The sequence below is a fragment of the Oncorhynchus masou genome, chromosome 22, assembly GCF_036934945.1.
Source record: "Oncorhynchus masou masou isolate Uvic2021 chromosome 22, UVic_Omas_1.1, whole genome shotgun sequence".
Lineage (NCBI taxonomy): Eukaryota > Metazoa > Chordata > Actinopteri > Salmoniformes > Salmonidae > Oncorhynchus > Oncorhynchus masou.
This window is the reverse complement of record NC_088233.1, coordinates 48,366,796-48,381,899: the sequence shown is the minus strand read 5'-3', so window position 1 is coordinate 48,381,899 and position 15,104 is coordinate 48,366,796. Positions and strand designations below refer to the sequence as shown.

Sequence of the window (15,104 nt, the reverse complement as noted above, 5' to 3'; positions counted from 1 at the left end):
TGAGTAGCCTAGCTGACAGCCCTCCCCTTTATTCGCCCTGGCGGTGATCACTGGATTTTGAGTGCCCTGGAGAACTCCACGAAGAGGGAATGAAATAGGACTTCATACCAGGATCATGGCGGCGCCGCTCGGGCGGGAGACCTTACCTGAGCACTGGTCCTACGGTGTCTGCGGAGATGGCAGGGTGTTTTTCGTTCAGTGAGTCGAATATGTGCTTTTTGGCGAGGCGAAATGTGGTCGTTCTTTTTTTGTTGGCTCTTTTAAAGGAGAGTTCGATTGTCTAGTGTTTATTTCCTCTTAACAGGTGTTTTGTCTTTCTGGCAGCGATGAAACGAACACGACTGCTTGGCTCCATCCGAAAACGGGCGAACCTGTCAATTCCGGACACATGATACGGTCAGGTATGCTTGCACTCGTATCAGATTATTAATGCCGTTTTGACCTACTTCACAGAAGAACGGGTTTCTTTTGTGCGTTATTGATATACGGGTAGCCTAATGATGCACGAAACTTTCAGGGAATGCGCCTACCCTCGAAGGTAACGCACATTTTTTTTACTCGCCCAATGCAGATTTACCTCGAGGATGGGAAGAGGGTTTCACGGACGGAGGTGCCAGCTACTTCATAAAGTAAGTCAAAGCAATTGAACTCGACTATATTATGTCGTGGCGAAGTATCTGAGCGCACTACTGCCGTTGGTTACTAGGGGAGCAAAAAAATATGGCTCCTCTAGCCTACTGACACAGGTGTTCGTGTGTGGTGGGGGTGTTCATAGGTTAAAATACTTCAGTTACAGTTGGTTTTACAACTAGCCCGATAATGGACAAAAGGAACCTACTTACTCCTTAGTCCAGGGATCTTACATGTTCTGTTTATACGCGAATTGGCACTGGAAGCCAAAACAGTCAAATCCTCTATCTAAACGTGAACTGATTCTCAATTGTGGTATGGTTCGAGAAACACAAATCCCTCTACTTTCATATCACGTGCAAAATACTTACTTACTGTATCCATTGGCGATTTTAGCATGTCAGTCTTGGTGGGGCAAAAAATAATAATTGTGGGATGCATTCCAGCAAAGCCACTACACAACACCAAACAATACATTACTTGCACTATAACTATGACAAAAGGTGCCCATAAACTGTTAGGGCCTACACAAATCTGTCCCAACTCCTTACCACTGCTACACCTGTCTTTCAGCGGAGCCTTGTCTGGCAGAGAAACGGTTCATTCAGCCTCATTTACTGCCTTAAAAAAACAAACACATACCTGATATGGCTGAGTTGCTTAAACAAATGTAGTTTCTACTGACAATTGAGATGTACAAATTATGGCATAAGGGGACGACAAGCGGATAAGAGGCAATCTAATTAACGAGCATTCGATGATGGACGTAGTCAATATAACTATTTGTTCAGCACTTTTTGAAATGTACAGTGACAGATGTCAGAACATGGGCCGTTCTTACAGTGTATTCCCTGTACACCAAGTCAGAACCGTAGGATAAATAAACGGGGCATATAAACAGAAAATGAAAGCTCTTAACAATATTCAATGATTCCATTTCTCTAAAACATGCTATGGGCTATTTGTGTACCACCAAGTCAGAACAGCAGGTGAAATTAGGAGCTGAAAATAGACCAAATTATTAGGGTGGTGCACTATTTGGAGTGGTACACTATTTGATGTGTTAAATAAGCCTTTCATTTGACATGTCAAATAACACAATTCTATTATAGAATGTTGTGTGTGTGTGTGTGTGCTGAATTTGCACATGCAAGCAAAGCACCACAACTACTAATGTCATGTGTTTACAATACCGTGTTGGTGAAAATAGACCAAATTATTAGGGTGAGGCACATGGGCTACTAAATGCTTACTACACAACACGCACTTAGTATTAATTTCTTAGCTACAGTATACATTTCTCCCTTGCATATTACACCATTTATGCAGCAGCATACAAGACATTTTTGGACTCACCTTGTGAAGTTGGCGCAGCGGTCCTTTTGTAGGCACATTTTGTTATCAAAGTCTGGTATTCTCTGGATTTATGGTGGGAACTCTGGGAGAAAAAACCCCCCACAGCCACTATTGAATAGCAGGCTAACGTTAGTGGTTTCTTTGCAACTCTTAGCCACTGATTCCTTCCAAACAACTCATTGTTGAATTTGCAATTTCCAACTTGTTGTGTAATGTTTATGTACAATGGCTGATGAGCACCAATACTTTTTATCTATAATTTCTCTTCATTATTTCTCTTCATATGACAAGGGTCGAAAAGGATTTGCCAGTAGATTGTCGACTTGATGACAACTGATGATGACAGCTGATGATGACTGCTAGCTAAGACTTTGAAAGTAAGATGTTGACATCAGTCCAATCAAAGCTACTGCAGATATGTGATTTGATATCATTCTATCTGTGGCCAATAACCTTGAGCCTTCTTGGATGGGCTCTTCTCATATAACTCTACAGCAGAACCCAAGGGGCAAACAGTTTCGAGCTCTAACCTTAGAATTGGGGATGACGTATTGTTCCATGAGTGAAAGAAAACTGAGCCAATCAGGGTCAACACTGTATTTTTCGTCTGGCTAGCACCACCACCAAATAAAGCTCTGAGCTAGGCTGAAGCACCTGCATTTTGGAGCTGCTTTACTCAAGAAACAAAAAAAGAGACCATGTTTGTATGACATAAAATTAAAAAAAAAGATTTCACCCCATGCTTCCTGATGCAGCTCACATAAGTTGGAATGGCTTGATGGGCACTTCTTATGTACCGTACGGTGAAGTGGCTCCCACAACAACTCAATAGGGTTGAGATCCGGTGACTGTCCTGGCCACTCCATTATAGACATAATACCAGCTGACTGCTTCTTCCCTAAATAGTTATTGCATAGTTTGGAGCTGTGCTTTGAGTCATTGTCCTGTTGTAGGAGGAAATTGTCTCCAATTAAGCACTGTCCACAGGGTATGGCATGGCATTGCAAAATGGAGTGATAGCCTTCCTTCTTCAAGATCCCTTTTACCCTTTACAAATCTCCCACTTTACCACCACCACCAAAGCACCACCAGACCATCACATTGCCTCCACCATGCTTGACAGATAGCATCAAGCACTCCTCCAGCATCTTTTCATTTTTTCTGCGTCTCACGAATGTTCTTTGTCATCCGAACACCTCAAACTTAGATTTTCTGTCCATAACACTTGTTTCCAATCTTCCTCTGTCCAGTGTTTGTGTTCTTTTGCCCATCTTAATCTTTTTTTTTATTGGCCAGTCTGAGATATGGCTTTTTCTTTGCAACTCTGCCTAGAAGGCCAGCATCCCGGAGTCGCCTCTTCACTGTTGACGTTGAGACTGGTGTTTTGTGGGTATTATTTAATGAAGCTGCCAGTTGAGGACTTGTGAGGCGTCTGTTTCTCAAACTAGACACTCTAATGTACTTGTCCTCTTGCCCAGTTCTGCACCGGGGCCTCTCACTCCTCTTTCTATTCTGGTTAGAGCCAGTTTGCGCTGCTCTGCTCTGTGAAGGGAGTAGTCCACAGCCCTGTACCAGATATTCAGTTTCTTGGCATTTTCTCACTTGGAATAGCCATAATTTCACAGAGCAAGCATAGACTGAGTTTCAGAAGAAATTTCTTTGTTTCTGGCCATTTTGAGCCTGTAATCGAACCCACAAAGGCTGATGCTCCAGGTACTCATCTTGTCTGAAGAAGGCCAGTTTTATTGCTTCTTTAATCAGAACAACAGTTTTCAGCTGTGCTAACATAATTGCAAAAGGCTTTTCTAATGATCAATTAGCCTTTTTAAAATGATCAACTTGGATTAGCTAACAGCATGCCATTGTAACACAGGAGTGATGGTTGCTGATAATGGGCCTCTGTACGCCTATGTAGATATTCCATAAAAAAATCAGCCATTTCCAGCTACAATAGTCATTTACAACATTAACAATGTCTACACTTTATTTTCTGATCAATTTGATGTTATTTTAATGGACACAATTTGCTTTTCTTTCAAAAACAAGAACATTTCTAAGTGACCCCAAACATTTGAAAGTTAGTGTGTGTGTCTGCCCCACCTGCCCTGAAGGACGGGTCGCCACTGACTGTACCTCTGTTTTAGCAGTTGCGCCCGACAGTATTTTTCAGCCTTCCTACATCCAGGTGTTAAAGAGATGCAGCTAGCTAATTAGCACAGGTAGTCAGGTCTGTTTTCTGTAAACAAGCGCTGTACCATGGAGATGTGGCTGTGTGGGAACCCATAATCCTAACCCTATAAAGGTGTGTATCAATTGAACCTTAAAAAAAAAAAAAAAAAAATAAAAAATATATATATATATATATATATTTTTAAATTTCTTGCTGATATGAATGATTAGGTCCTTATGATTAGGTCTGTACCGCAAGCGATGCATGTTAATGTTCAGACCTAGCGTCCCGGGGCTCTTAACAACCCCCCCCCCCCCCCGTACGGAAGACGCCTTCGTCCAATGACTCTTATGCATAATGTAATGGAACTGAGAGTCATGATCAAGGGCTAGTATACGACGCACCCTCTCTTGTTGACTTGCTTGCGTATTGAACGGTTGTGGCTGTTGTTTGACTATTTGGAAAATTGGTTGTTCAATATCACAGCTACTGCTTTAGGCTGCGAAAAATGTTGCTTGTGTTTGACAATCTGATTCGGGATGTTTTTGACAGCTACGACACTTATGATCTTGACGTGAGGCTCGATGTGTTATTGTGTACCTCTTCGCTATTAGATTCAGTAAGGTGTATTGGGCTACTGTCGGTTTACACACGAGTTGAGATTTCACACGTTGATTTCCCCAAGTTTATCTTCTGCTGTCAGTGTGACTCAATATATTGTGTTATTTTCTTTGTGTTCCTTGGGACATTGCTTTTATGTGAAGTTTTCCTATGTGCTATGCTTTAGTGGTGTACAACTGTTATTGTGGGATTGTCAAGGCCCAGCACTCTTGATACCTATAAAGGGAGGTAATGTAAACAATGTAGCACAGGAGAAAGAGGGAACTTACATGCGATTTGCTAATGTCGGTGTTCAATGAAGTTCCTTTTCCAGAGTCTCGTGTCTGTCTCCACTCTAAAATGTGACTTTTTATTTAACTAGGCAAGTCATTTTAAGAACAAATTCTTATTTACAATGGCGGCCTACACCGGCCAAACCCGGGACTACGCTGGGCCAATTGTGCGCCGCCCTATGGGACTCCCAATCACGGCCGCTTGTGATTCAGCCTGGATTCAAACCAGGGTGCCTGTAGTGCAGCGCCTTCGACTGCTGCGCCACTCGGGAGCCACGAGCTCCTTGCCAGTAGTGCAGAGCATCACAACTGGGACCTGGCATTATGTCGTGTTATGATTCCAGATACCCCTACTGTGACATAGGGCCTGCTGTTATGTGACATAATGCTGTTATGCAACTCAGGGCTACCGCATTATCAATACTCCATGGTGAAATGAATCCTAGTGAGTGACTTCAGCATAGTTGGCCTGTCTGGCCAGCATTTAGACTATATATATGTCTAAATGCTGGCCAGACAGGCCAACTATGCTGAAGTCACTCACTAGGATTCATTTCACCATGGAGTCCAGGCTATGTGTGTGTGTGTATACATGTATACATACATATGTGAGAGAGACTCCAATACTGAAAGATGCAAACTTCAGAGGCCTGGACCTCACCTATAGCTCTCTTTTTGACATCCACCTGTGTTGTCTTCAAACTATTCCTCCTTTGGGACTTTGAGTTTCATACGGCCTTGTCTCTGGCCACACAATTGCCACATGAGTGGGAACCTTGTGGAGAAATAACGTGACGTATATAACACCCTTCCAACCCAATATTGTAGTTGTGGGGAGGACTATTTCCAAAGGTTATGTTTCTGTTGCATCTCTCGATGTTTGCTCTGCACTGCTACTGACTGGCTGAACATGTTTTTTATTTTTTTTATTTTACAATATCAAAGAGCTCTCTAATGGAATGTGTTTTTGGAATGTGTCTTTGGACCCTCAGTTCTGTGATTTACGACCTCTCCCTGTGATCTGAATGTCCACTTAAAGTAACCGTTATGCCCTTAGATTGGTGCAGTCTGTTTTTTATCGTGTGTGTGTGTCTTAATCTGCCCCATTTCTTGTATTCTCTCATAACACAACCCCACCCAGTCAATTTACTATTGTCCATTTTTTGGCATCCTCTTCAGAGACATGAAAGGGGGATACCTAGTCAGTTGTACAACAGAATGCCTTCAACTGAAATGTGACTTCCGCTTTCAACCCAACCACTCTGAATCAGAGAGGTGCGGGGGGCTGCCTTAATCGACATCCACGTAACTGCCTTGCTCATACCACAGACGTGGGAGAGTTCTGGTGAAATGCCCTCTCACTGTGTTTCTCTCACTCTCAGGAGTAGTGTGGTCTAGCCTGGTCGCAGGTCTGTTTGTGTTGTCTTACCAACTCCTACGGCCAATGTCAACAAGCCTGGGACCAGGACCGTGACAAATGTTTTTTGTTTTGGCTCTGTACTCCAGCACTTTGGATGATACAATGACAGAGGACTAATAATGAACACTAATTGTAATACAATAATAATAAAAAAACTCCTTTCTTTAGATACTTAATCTGTCCTTTCTCCGGTTTGTCAAGCCAGCTCTCTGTCAACTACCTGAATGGAGCTGTGTGCTTTAAGTGGAAAGAACTACTGAAAGTGTACCCACTTTTTAGACCACCAAAACACTTATCTCCCAGAGGCACTCGTGTGAAAGAAAAGAGCATGTATCCACCTGTGCATTCACAACATCTCACCGCATATTTTAACCGTCTTTGTTAAAATATGTGTGTCACCTAAACGCAGCCATCCGAAACCTCATTCTTTCTACTTACTAACACATCAACAAAACAGACTGAGCTCAAAGATGATGATGATGAATTCATTATGGCAATAGGATGGCCAAATGTGCGCCTTATCTGTGCCTCTGGCTGTTTGCATTGGGCCACATTTCATATCCGTCTCAACTGTTAATCCTCCAGACTCTTATTTGCCTGGGCTTTGTGGTGAATAGTCCCGCTTACGCTCCAGGGGAGGGTCCACAGACCCATACGTCACATACACCCCCCTCCTCCCTTTGGACGTCAGGGGCTACAAATGGGGGGGGGTGGGTGTAGCTTTTTCGGGGCCCCTTCAGGAGTCCCTTGAGCCTGCTATCGTGCGTGTGCTGCAGGGGCAGAGCGGGATCAAATTCTAGGGATGAAAGAGGAAAACTAGGGGATAAACCCCTCGCAGGAATGTCAGAGGGATCTTAACTCCGGCTGTGCCTATTGGAGGAGGGATGGTTGGTACTGGGGAGGGGGGATGCAGATGGCACAGCCAGGAGTGAGAGGCAGATGTCAGGGCCAATCTAGCAGATCTGAAGACACGGGAGCAAAATGGTAATGGCTCCACTTAGACCTCCAAGGGGCTTTGGAGAGCTGTATGGGTCTTTCTACAAATAATTGGGCCAATGTGTGACATTGGGATCAACATTTCAAAATGTTTTGAAAAAAAAAATATATATATTTTTTACATTTATGCAGTTCCACCTGTGTACGTACTTATTGGAATAAAAGTAAATGTATGCAAATTTGCCCATAACTCCTCCTATACAACCACATAGGCCTAGGACTATACATCCTTTAAAAACCTCTTAAGGATCCCGTAGGATCGGTGGGATGGTTGTTTTACTGGGATGGTTGTAGCTAATGTGACTAGAATGACGTTGTAAGCAGTGGCAAGTTTAGCATGTAAATCCTGGTGGGGAAAAAATATAGAAAATGTGGGATGCATGCCAGCAAAGCCACTACACTAAACAATACATGAATTGCACTATAACGGTGACAAACGGTGCCCACAAACTGTTAGGGCCTACATAAAGCTGTCCCAACAGCAGAGTCCCTACAACAGTCCCAACACCTTACCACTGCTACACCTGACTACCAACAGAGACTTGTCTGGCAGCGAAACAGTTAATTCAGACTAATTTACTGCCTTTAAAAAATCATAGCTGATATGGCTGACTTGCTTAAACAAATGTAGTTTCTACTGACAATTGAGATGTTCAAACTATGGCATAAGGGGACGACAAGCGGATAAGAGGCAATCTGTAATTTTGATGAAGACAATAATGAGCGAGCGATGAGGGACGTCTTCAATAACTTTGTTCAGCACGTTTGAAATGTACAGCGACAGAATTCACATCATGGGCCGTTCTTAAAGTGTTCTCTCTGTACACCAAGTCAGAACCGTAGGATAAATAAAGGGGGCATATAAGCAGACAATGAAAGCTCTTATAATGTTTGATTACATTCTCTGAAACAGGTTAGGCTTCATGTGCACCTTGAGCCTTCTTGGAAGGGCTATTCTAATGTAACTCTATGGCAGGACCCAAAGGGATTAAATGTTTGATGTCCTCCCTGACTAAGGACTTAGACTTTGCCTGTGATGTAGTGTCCCCATGAGTGACAGAACACTGAGCCAATCACGGCGCAATGCTCTTATTTTCTGCTGGCTTCCCCCACCACCACAGAAAGCACTGAGGTTGGCTGAAACACCTGCATTTTGGAGCTGCCTTACTCAAAAAAGCAATAAAGAGACCATGTTTGTATGCAGCTTTTTTACTCAATGATATATACAGTGGGGCAAAAAAGTATTTAGTCAGCCACCAATTGTGCAAGTTCTCCCACTTAAAAAGATGAGAGGCCTGTAATTTTCATCATAGGTACACTTCAACTATGACAGACAAAATGAGAAAAAAATCCAGAAAATCACATTGTAGGATTTTTAATTAATTTATTTGGAAATTATGGTGGAAAATAAGTATTTGGTCACCTACAAACAAGCAAGATTTCTGGCTCTCACAGACCTATAACTTCTTCTTTAAGAGGCTCCTCTGTCCTCCACTCGTTACCTGTATTAATGGCACCTGTTTGAAGGTGTTATCAGTATAAAAGACACCTGTCCACAACCTCAAACAGTCACACTCCACTCCACACGCATGAATGCCAAAATAACATGCAAAACAGGCAAGCCAATGGTTGTAAGTAACGGCAAACTTTCCAGGGCATAGACAAATTATTGTCTTTCCAACTCCACTGTCCAATTTACAGTAGCTATTACAGTGAATAAATACAGTGCTATTGTTTGAGAAGAGTGCACAAAACTTTTCACAGCAACTGGTTTGATACATTCACCTCTGAAGTTAGATTACTGAATGCAAGTACATTATTTTTGATTTGTCATCCTGAGGGTCCCAGAGTTCGATAAAATACATTTTTATATTCAAATGTAGGAACTGGGTTCTACAGTTTGAACCCCTGCTGTCTCTGGCCCCACATCCACCCTGCCCGGCGGTCTAGATGTGTGAAGGTTAGTGTTTTTTCTGTAGGGAAGCTAATTATCCATCATGTATTACATTCCTGGGAGTGTGTAAACTTAAATTGTGTATTACCATATCATTTTTGTATGTTCTCTATAGTTATGTACTTGAAACTGTATCAATTGACCAGTTCGGCACAAGAGCAGACTTGATAGACGATATTGTGCAGTATTGCAATGCTTCACTCGATCAGTCTGAAACGTTTCACACACTGCTGCCATCTTGTGGCCAATCTTAATTGCGCCTAAACTCCTGTATGATATTATGGACTTTCTCTTGCATTTCAAAGATTATTAAAAAAACAGGAAGTGCATGTTTTTTGTTTGTATTATCTTTGACCAGATCTAATGTTATAAATTCTCCTATATTCGTTTCACATTTGTACAAACTTCAAAGTGTTTATTTTCAAATGGTATCAAGAATATGCATATCCTTGCTTCAGGTCCTGAGCTTCAGGTCCTTAGCTACAGGCAGTTAGATTTGGGTATGTCATTTTAGGCAATTTTTTAAATTAATTAAAAAAATTTTTTTTTTTTTATAAAAGGGTCCAATCCTGCAGGGTTCATACAGACATTGACAAGTCAAGTTCAAGGACTTAAAGGGAATTTTTCATGGACTTCAATGTTATACAATTGTGGCGTTTTATATAATTGTACATATAGGGCCTAATATAAACTCAGCAAATAAAGAATTGTCCTCTCACTGTCAACTGTGTATATTTTCAGCAAACTCAACGTGTGTAAATATAACAAGATTCAACAACTGAGACACAAACTGAACAAGTTCCACTAACATGTGACTAACAGAAATGGAATAATGTGTCCAAATGGGGGGGTCTAAAGTAACAGTCAGTATCTGGTGTGGCCACCAGCTGCATTAAGCACTGCAGGACATCTCCTCCTCATGGACTGCACCGGATTTTCCAGTTCTTGCTGTGAGATTTTACCCCACTTCCACCAAGTACCTGCAAGTTCCCAGACATTTCAGGGGGGAATGGCCCTAGCCTTCACCCTCTGATCCAACAGGTGCCAGACATCCGGGCTCTTCGCTGGACATGGCAGAACACTGACTCTGACATATGAGGAGGAAGATATCTTCCCTGTAACGCACAGTGTTGAGTTTGCCTGCAATGACAAGCTCAGTCTGATGATGCTGTGACACATCATCGGACGCGAGTGAACCATCCCAGACCATGACGGACCCTCCACCTCCAAATCAATCCCGCTCCAGAGTACAGAACTCGGTGTAACGCTCATTCCTTCGACGATAAATGCGAATCTGACCATCACCCCTGGTGAGAGAGAACCGCAACTCGTCAGTGAAGAGCACTTTTTGCCAGTCTTGTCTGGTCCAGTGACGGTGGCTTTGTGCCCATAGGCAACATTGTTGCCTGTGATGTCTGGTGAGGACCTGCCTGACTCCAGGCCTACAAGCCCTCAGTCCAGCCTCTCTCAGCCTATTGCAGACAGTCTGAGCACTGATGGAGGGATTGTGCGTTCCTGGTGTAACTTGAGAAGTTGTTGCCATCCTGCACCTGTCCCGCAGGTGTGATGTTCGGATGTACCGACCCTGTGCAGGTGTTGTTACACGTGGTCTGCCACTGCGAGGACGATCACCTGTCCGTCCTGTCTCCCTGTAGTACTGTCTTAGGCATCTCACAGTACGGACATCTGCAGTCCTCATGCCTCCTTGCAGTCTAAGGCACATTCACGCAGATGAGCAGGGACCCTGGGCAACTTTCTTTTGGTGTTTTTCAGAGTCAGTAGAAAGGCCTCGTTAGTGTCCTAAGTTTTCATAACTGTGACCTTAATTGCCTACCCTCTGTAAGCTGTTAGTGTCTTAACGACCGTTCCACAGGTGCATGTTCATTAATTGTTTATGGTTCATTGAACAAGCATCGGAAACGGTGTTTAAACCCTTTACAATGAAGATTTGTGAAGTTATTTGGATTTTTACAAATTCTCTTTGAAAGACAGGGTCCTGAAAAAGGGACGTTTCTTTTTTTTTTTGCTGAGTTTAGAACCCCCCCCCCCCCAAAAAAGCTTGCAAAAATTGTAAAAGAAAAAAGTCGGCCAATACCTCAATTTTTTTTAAGGCCTAGATATTCAAATTGTTATTATATTCTAAAATATGTGAACATTGCCTGACTAAATAGATTGGATGCCTGCATTATTTTGACAACTCTTCGTTGCAACTCAGTTATTTGACAACAAAGGGCCTATGGACCAGCCATTTCTGTTGTATACCATCTATCTGTCCATATATTGCCTGTCTGGTGGCTGGGCAATAGGAATAAATCTCTGGTAGTGTGAGTGATTAACCTAATAGAGGAGTCACCGGTAAATCATCTGTCTTACTCTTTGAAAGAAACATCGGCCTTGGAGTCACAAATACTGTCATTGTTCAGTGTGACGAGCTGTGTATTTTTTGGAAGGAATGGTTTTTGTATTCTGTTGCTGTCTGTACTGCACTCGGCAAAACAAATCAACACACACCGCACGACTGTCTGGATTGGCACCGACTTGAGTAAAACTTGAATATTTCCATTTTCTGTTCAAAAAGAGAGTATGAAAGAAGGGAGGGAAGCAAGGAGTAATAATTTGGAAAGAGGGATAATTTCTCTGAATCAGAGCTACCCAGTGGGCTCGTTGTGCTGAGGCTGCTTGTTCTCACCCCTCAAACACTCTCACATACATACACGTGTGTGTGTGTGGTTGTGTTGTGTTGCACTTTTTCTTGCCACTGTGTGTGAACCCTTTGGTAATACCTGGATTTCTGCATAAATTGATCATAAAATTTGATCTGATCTTCATCTTGGTCACAACAATGGTACAAACACAGTCCTCTTAAACTAATAACACACAAACAATGATGTTTTCATGTCTTTACTGAACACACCGTGTAAATGTTCACAGTGCAGGGTGGGGAGGGTATGTTAACCCTTGGATTTAATAACTGGTTCACCCTCCTTTGGCAGCAATAACCTCAACCAAACGTTTTCTGTAGTTGCGGATCAGACCTGCGCAACGGTCAGGAAGAATTCTGTACCATTCCTCAGTTCAGCAATATTCTTGGAATGTCTGGCGTGACCTGCTCTCTTGAGGTCATGCCACAGCATCTCAATCGGGTTGAGGTCAGGACTGGGCCACTCCAGAAGGCGTATTTTCTTTGGTTGAAACCATTCTGTTGTTGATTTACTTTTGTGTTTTGGGTCGTTGTTCTGTTGCATCACCCAACTTCTGTTGAGCTTCAATTGGCAGACAGGTAGCTTAACATTCTCCTGCAAAATGTCTCGATAAACTTGAAATCATTTTCCCGTCGACGATAGCAAGCGGCACTGGCTCTGAGGCAGCAAAGCAGCCCCAAACCACAATGCTCAACATAGACAAGAAAAATACAATAATTTGTGTTATTAGTTTGAGCACACCGTTTGTCTATTTTTGTGACCTTAGATGAAGATCAGATCAAATTTGATGATCAATTGATGCAGAAATACAGGTAATTCCAAAGGGTTCACATACCTTTTCTTGCCACTGCAGTCAGTCTGTGAGAATAAGGGATGCAGGGAGTTTCTGCTGTGACTCAGCTAGTTATTTCCAAGGTTGAGGGGGGACAGCTGTGCTCATAGCAGCCCAGTGGAGTGGAGGCTTGGTCAGGTCATAACCTCTACACCAGGGTTTCCAAAACTCTGTCCTGGGGCCCAACCTGGGGGCATGTTTTGGGTTTTTGCCCTAGCACTACACAGCAGATTCAAATAATCTATGCTTGCTAATGAGTTTATTTGAATCAACTGTGAAGTGCTAGAGCAAAAACCAAAATGTGCACCTAGGTGGGGCCCCAGGACCAAGTTTGGGAAACCTTGCTCTACACAACCTCTGCTGTCTGAAAAAGACAAGACTTCTTCATAGTTTGTATTTTATATTAGAAGAGTATTTGGATTAAAAGAGGGAGAATAAACAGGGAAATTAATACCTGTTAAATGTTTCCTGTAACAAAGTGTTCGTCCCAAATGGTGCCCTATTCCCTATGTAGTGTACTACGTTTGACCCAAGGCCTATAAGCCTCTGGTCAAGAGCAGTGCACTGTATAGGGTCACGGGTGCCATTTGGAACATTCAGTCCGGTGCATTTAGCTGGAACACGACTCAAGTGCTTCTTGAACAGAAAGAGGTTAGGGATCCGTGAGGTTGTGACACTGATGGAGCGTCATTGATCCCACATTGTCTATGGAGAGATGGACGTAAGTGAACGAGAGGGGATTAAAAAAATGGAGGGAGAGAAAGCCAGAGAGAAGGCTGGATTTGAAGAGGAGTGGAGTGGGTAGGTGGAGGAGAGTTGAAGGTTGCAGGTGCAAGGGGACCTGAGGAGGTAGTGCGTGTGTCCAAATACCCATACTAGCCTCATAAATAGTAAGCGGAGAAAGTGTGAAATATAAAAAAAACAAAGTGCTCAATGTGTCATCTAATGTGTTATCGCGTTGATTCCCGCCATTCCTTCGTCTTGGTACAGCGCATCAATGTATCTGCTTCTCAGCTGTTGTCAGACACGTGAGTCAGAAAGACGACTGAATTCTACTAGATCAAACGGCGAAATGAGTATGCACTTTAAGTACGTGGTACGCTAGTATGGATATTCGCACACAGACAGTGAGAAAAGAGGGGGAGAAGAGGGCAAGAGAGGAGGATAGATGAAAAGATCGGGAAGGAGAGAGGAGGGGGGTGAGTGACTCACTGTTTCTGTTGCCTGACTCATCGGGTCTGTGTTGTGGTGCTGAGCTCGGGAGTTATTCAGCACTACTGGCATATTATGCGGTGGGTGGGTGTACGGGAAAACCATATCAGACAATCGAACCTCAAATCACAACATGAAGGTACATGCTACTGTACTGTTTGCTGAAGCTCAAAGCTAAGATGAAAAGCATGCAGAGAGCGTCAAGCCAAATACCGGTACTGTAACGGAAGAGTGTCACGTTCCCAATGGACTACTGTACTGAACTATTTAGAGGCCTTGCTGCATCTCTGTTTGTTGAAATGTGTTTGAAGTTGAGACCAAGTAATGAGCCAATTGAAACATGCTCCTGTCATGGTGTCACAGAAGCCTATTCTTCTTATATCCCAATAGTTGGATGGGTTTGCAACCTAAGTGATACCATATTCCCTATATAGTGCACTACTATTGACTAGGGTTGTAGGGTAAAAGTAATGCAATATATGGGGAATAGGGTGCAGTTTGGATAATGATAGCACTAGATCCTAGCATTCATGAATGTTAGCAGATAGTTGCTTTGCTGATTGATGTTCACCCATTTCAGATAGAGAGCTGGACAGTGTGTATTGTAGGTATGTGCTCAAGATTTTTACACACAGTTACCCAGGTTTCTAGAATATCTTCGCTGGTTGAAAACAGCCTCTTGTCCTCAACTTGGTTGACAGTTTGTGTGTGTGTGCGCGTGTGTTCGTTCAAGCTTTTGTGTCAGTATATCTCAGTGCATTCGGGAGAGTATTCAGACCCCTTGACTTTTTCTACATTTTGTTACTTTACAACCTTATTTGAAAATGGATTATATTTGTTTTTTCCCTTCTCTCTCAACAATGTACACACAATAACCCATAATGACCAAGCAAAAACTAGTGTGTAGACATTTTTGCAAATAAAAAAATACAAATAAAT

At 42.7% G+C, this 15,104-nt stretch overlaps 1 protein-coding gene across 10 annotated transcripts in view; it reads left to right on the top strand.

Annotated features, from left to right (window-relative positions):
• Window positions 1–30: 30 nt before the first annotated feature.
• LOC135509634 (pleckstrin homology domain-containing family A member 7-like) overlaps window positions 31–15,104 on the top strand; it is a 202,004-nt gene continuing 186,930 nt past the window's right edge. For 4 of the 10 annotated variants that reach the window (XM_064930452.1, XM_064930443.1, XM_064930442.1 and 1 more), the window contains exons 1-3: window positions 33–198; window positions 325–401; window positions 572–629. In XM_064930452.1, coding sequence (XP_064786524.1) covers window positions 116–198; window positions 325–401; window positions 572–629 — 218 coding nt within the window. In that variant the 5' untranslated portion in view covers window positions 33–115. Of the gene's footprint in view, window positions 199–304; window positions 402–571; window positions 630–15,104 lie in introns of all 10 variants that reach the window. The other 6 variants (XM_064930449.1, XM_064930448.1, XM_064930447.1 and 3 more) reach the window with 4 other exon arrangements.